Raw genomic sequence first — 4,719 nt, 5'->3', positions numbered from 1 at the left:
TAAAGGTTGGGAGATATTTATTTTCTTTAAACAAGGTCATAAATAACAAAGAAACAAAGTAGGTCCCAGACTCTGGACCATGCAGCAGGACAGGGATAGGAAGTTGTTGGGTGAAAGGTGAAGGGGGCTACGTATCACCTAAGACAGTCACAGAAAGATGGGCTTCAGGAGACTGCCCCTCCTTGCCCTTGGAAACGGCGTGCCTGGGCAGCAAGGGGAGGCTGCAGGGCTGTGATGAGGCAGTTGGATGAGGGCAACGACTGGGGAGGCTGGCTTGTTATGCTTTTATGTGGCGTGACATGGAAACCACAAATGGCAACAAGAAGCTGTGGATCTAGAAGAGGCAAGCGGGCACTCTGCACACCTCCAGGAACTAACTATGAAAATGGTTAAATCTGATTAGTAAAAACAATTCCGCAGGCATTAGCCTGTAGCTTTGTGCATGGGCTGTATTTAACCTGGGTTGCTTTGTGGCAGATGAGGGCTCAAGAGTCTCCTGGAGCAGCCTGGCCTCAGCCCAGGACAGGTGCCCACACGTGGGAGGAGAGTGGCTCACCCAGATGGGAGGCCATGTGCTTGGACCGGCTGGACCTGGTTTTCAGGCTGGTTTCTTGTGATGCTTGCTACCCACCACCCCTCCTGTACCTAAGGCTGGGCTCCTGGCCTCTGGGTCTTCTGAACATGGAAGAATAAGACTGGGATAAAAAAAATAAAGTACCTGACCAGTATTTTATTCGAATGGATAAAATAAGGACTACCGTATGCACTATCCATCCCCTAAGGCAGGGCAGAACTGTGCCAAAAGTCATTTCAAGGAGTGGCGGTCCCTAAGCCTAGAGAAACATTTGGACCCAGGTTTTCTGCCTCACACCAGCATTAGGGGCCCAGAGTGGTAGTTCTGGAGGCTTCACCATAGGCAGGGTGGGGAGAACAGGCAGGGGGTTACTCCTTTACAAGAAAGGGGTAAGAGCTACAGACCCTGAACCGTTAAGACAAGGGCCCTGGAAAGCAATGCTGTTGGCAGGAGTACACAAAAGGGTTTGTACATGTGGGGCTGCCCGTCTGCAGGGCGCCGGTGTCACGCTGGCCGGGCAGGAGGGTGAGGAGGAGACAGCGAGCGGCATCACAGTGGCCTCTGGTGCTTGTATTTACAACAGAGCTCAATGTAGAGGGGGAGGATCGGAGGTCATTAACAGCCAGGAAACACACTGTCAAGAATACAAAGAGAAGGGAAAACATATGGAACAATTATGAACTTTTCCCCAGCTTGATCAGGAAACACTCCCTAGTAATGACCACCAAGGCTCCTGCAGGTCTGTCCCATTCCAGCCCAGCCCAACCAGTGCTACAAAGAGAGTAAGTAGTTCATCCCACCAAAATAGTGTTTGACTGGTCCAGGGGCCCAAGTCAAACACTGTTATTAAGGAAAATTTCGTCTTCATTGTTGATTCCTAAGATCTGTCAATGCTTATTTGCTAGAGAGATGGTACAAGAGTGTCATTTTTGTGGCTCACTGTACCAAGATCTCATCATCTCCACTGCCTACTCTGCCTGTCTTTCAGGTGTTGGTGGTTCAGAGGTGGCTAGGACAGAAATATTTCTTCAAGCATACTGAGAGTGAGGAGCAAATTCTCCTGATCCCTCCCCCAAATCAGAGAAGAGGCTACGCAATGGCAGGAGTGATGCTTCCTCTGGCTGATGGGCTGAGGAGCAAGGGTCTTTTGCAACAGACTAGATCTCAAGAGGTAGGCCAGAATTGCTTAGTTTGATCAACATGCCTCTTCTTTCTCCTCAACAAGGAACATGCTCTCTCTAATCAGATGAATCATTTTCTAGGATGAGAAGCCTGGCCTACTTTCTTCTTCTAGCCCAGTGGTTTTCTCACTTTTTGCCTCCTTGAGACATCTGGTAACAGGTGGAAACATTCTTGGTTGGCAGTACTATGTGTAAGGGGTGCTAGTAGCATCTTGAAGACCAGAAGTTCTTCTAAACCATTTTACAATGGCCAAGACAGCACTTACCCTAAAATACTGATATAGACATTGAGAACCCTGCTCTGTATTTCTACACAAACTTTATGGTATTCCCAGCTCTGCTCAGGAAGAGGCAGGAGACACAGGAAACCTGTCTGGGTAAGGACTGATACCCAACCTAGCCTCCTTGCAGAAGGGCACTCCAGAAGAAATGTACATTGCAGTGGGGGTAATTATAGCCTCTGCAACATCCCACTGGACCATCGCATATATACTACACCAAAGTGGCTTTGAGGAAACACATGCCAGGCTCTGTGTTGAGGAGGAGAATTCAGGCAGGACAAAGCAGAGATAGTTATAGCCCTGTAAATATGCAAGTCTTGGGGTAGGCCAGCATTGTCGGGTTCTTATATACCCTTGCACATCCTTACCACTGGAATCCACCGATGGGCTCTGCAAACCTATGCCGGATTAGGAAAGTGGCGACAGCTTCAGCTACCTGGAAAAGGTTCAACAAAGGCTAAGTGGTGGTATTTAGGCTTGGAAATCCTGTAAGCTTTTGCTAGAAGGTTAGGCTTACTGGCATCCTCTAAGTCCCACCAGTCTGGGCAGCTTGGTAGCAAAAGGACTTCAGCTAGAGGACTACTCCTCTCCATCCTTGCCAGTGATGGATGCAGAGATTTTACCAATTACAAAGCATCTTTCTATCCCACAGGAAGAGTACATATTAATTCTTAATTATGATTGGAGTGACAGCTTCTACTAAGGAGATTTAAACCTCAGAGGGAGGAAGGGCGAGTAAATGTAGCCGTTATATTCAAAGTACATTTGTAGAAAATGAATTCTGTAACTTGAGGGTAGGTAGGGATAAAGGGAGGAAAATGGAAGACAGAGGAAAGGGTGACACTGATCAAGAAACACTATACTCACAACCCGATTTATGGAATTACAGCCCTTTTGTACAACTACTTAAAAATATAAAAATATAATAAAATATTAAATATGAAAAAGATCTGAACCTCAGGATCCTGGGATGAAATATCAGGTGCCAGCACCTTGCCAGACACTACTCAAAGCCAACACCATAAGCAGCTATCAGGTATTGGCTTGGGAATCGAGTAGAGTTGCATAGGCCTCTAGCAGCTGCTGCAGAATACAAGCTGACAGAGAGACTGCGGTATCCAAGGTTATTCCCCAGTTGTTCTTTTTCAGCCACTGAGTACCTCACTCACCTTGTCAGGGGCATCCTCATGGACTGCATGGCCACACTGAGGTAGGACCTGCATCTGAAACTTCCCTAGATAGGAACAAAGACAGGTGCCTTCAGGAACTATGCAAGAGCCCTCTCTGAAACACCTCTGCAGCCTTACAGATCAGCCCTGGATCCCAGGACCAGTCTCAAACCGTACCTCCTCCTCTCTCCCCCAAAAGACCTGGAATCAATTACCAAATCTTTGAGTCCAATTGCCTTCCTTTCAGCTTCTCCTTCTGTACCTTAGTGTGTATTTACTTTAGGCAAGGCACAGAGAGGAAAGTATGTCCTGATTTCGCGGGGTTTAGAGTCCAGTAAGGAAATGAAATATAAAATTAAACATTTTAATGTAGTGTGTAGTTCCTAGGATGACACTGGGCACATGGGCTATAGCCCATGGATAAAGGGAGCATCCCACATAGAAAGAATGGGCTGTATACAGGAAGAAGGCTTGAAATAGCACTTAGAATGGTCTGGAGGGGTAAACAGGGGTAACATGAAGAGTTGAAGCCATTAAGTATTTCGAAATTTATTATTATAAAATGTTGCTGGTCCCGGGGTTTGAACTCAGAGCCTGAGTACTATCCCTGAACTGTTTTTGCTTAAGGCTAGAACTCTACCACTCGAACCACAGCTCTACTTCCAACTTTTTTGGTAGTTCAATGGAGAGATGAGTTTCACAGACTTTCCTGCCCGAATTGGTACCAGAATGCTCAGATTTTAGCCTTCTAAGTATCTAGGATTATTGGCGTGGGCCACCAGTGTCTGGCATAACTACTTTCTTATATACTCTTATGGAACACTTAAGCTTACAATTTGTGATAACAATTTGTGTAAACAGATGGGTGTGAGCATATAGTTCAGGGATAAAGCACTTGCCTAGCATGCACGAAGTCCTAGGTTTGATCCTAAGCATTGGAAAAAAAAAAAATTAAAGCAAGAGTGAACAGAGATGACTGATAAAGACCCTGAAGGAAATAAAGGAGACCCTGTCAGCCTTTACTTCACGCATACTTTCACGTTTGACTCTTACATAAATATGCTGATCTATATCATTGTCTCTATTTTACAGGTAAAAAGCCCAGCCTACAGATAGAGAAAATGAACTTCTAAACCTGTTTATTCATTTACAAAATAAGGGATAAGCTCTGGAGGTCCTTGACATCACATTCTCAATCCAATTTCACAGTGCTTCAGGAAGTTTTCTACCCGTTGTTGATTCCCAAATCTACCCTATAAAATCATACAGATTACATACTTAAAGTTTTTTGAGATGATAAAACTAGTCTTCCTGTTCAAGTTGTTTCATTGGTGGAAGAACTAAGGCCATCACATTCAGGATGGCCTCTAAATGCCCTTGCTCCTGCAGGAGGCTACTTTTTTTTTTTGGGGGGGGGGAGTCTGGTCGTGGGACCTGAACTCTGGGCCTGGGTGCTGTCCCTCAGCTCTTCAGCTCAAGGCTAGCACTCTACCACTTGAGCCACAGCGCCACTT

General features: G+C 45.8%; 1 protein-coding gene across 1 annotated transcript in view; it reads right to left on the bottom strand.

Moving 5' to 3' along the window:
• Positions 1–4,719, bottom strand: part of Ppme1 (protein phosphatase methylesterase 1) — a 45,500-nt gene continuing 40,781 nt past the window's right edge. The window contains exons 12-14 of the mRNA XM_013014171.1: positions 3,206–3,270; positions 2,405–2,472; positions 1–1,208 (exon numbers count right to left, since the gene is read on the bottom strand). Of these exons, the coding sequence (XP_012869625.1) occupies positions 1,190–1,208; positions 2,405–2,472; positions 3,206–3,270 (152 nt within the window). The 3' untranslated portion in view covers positions 1–1,189. The remainder of the gene's footprint in view (positions 1,209–2,404; positions 2,473–3,205; positions 3,271–4,719) is intronic.

Source organism: Dipodomys ordii, unplaced genomic scaffold, assembly GCF_000151885.1.
Source record: "Dipodomys ordii isolate 6190 unplaced genomic scaffold, Dord_2.0 Scaffold22, whole genome shotgun sequence".
NCBI lineage: Eukaryota > Metazoa > Chordata > Mammalia > Rodentia > Heteromyidae > Dipodomys > Dipodomys ordii.
Note: the sequence above shows the minus strand (reverse complement) of the source record. Positions and strands in the feature narration are given on the sequence as shown.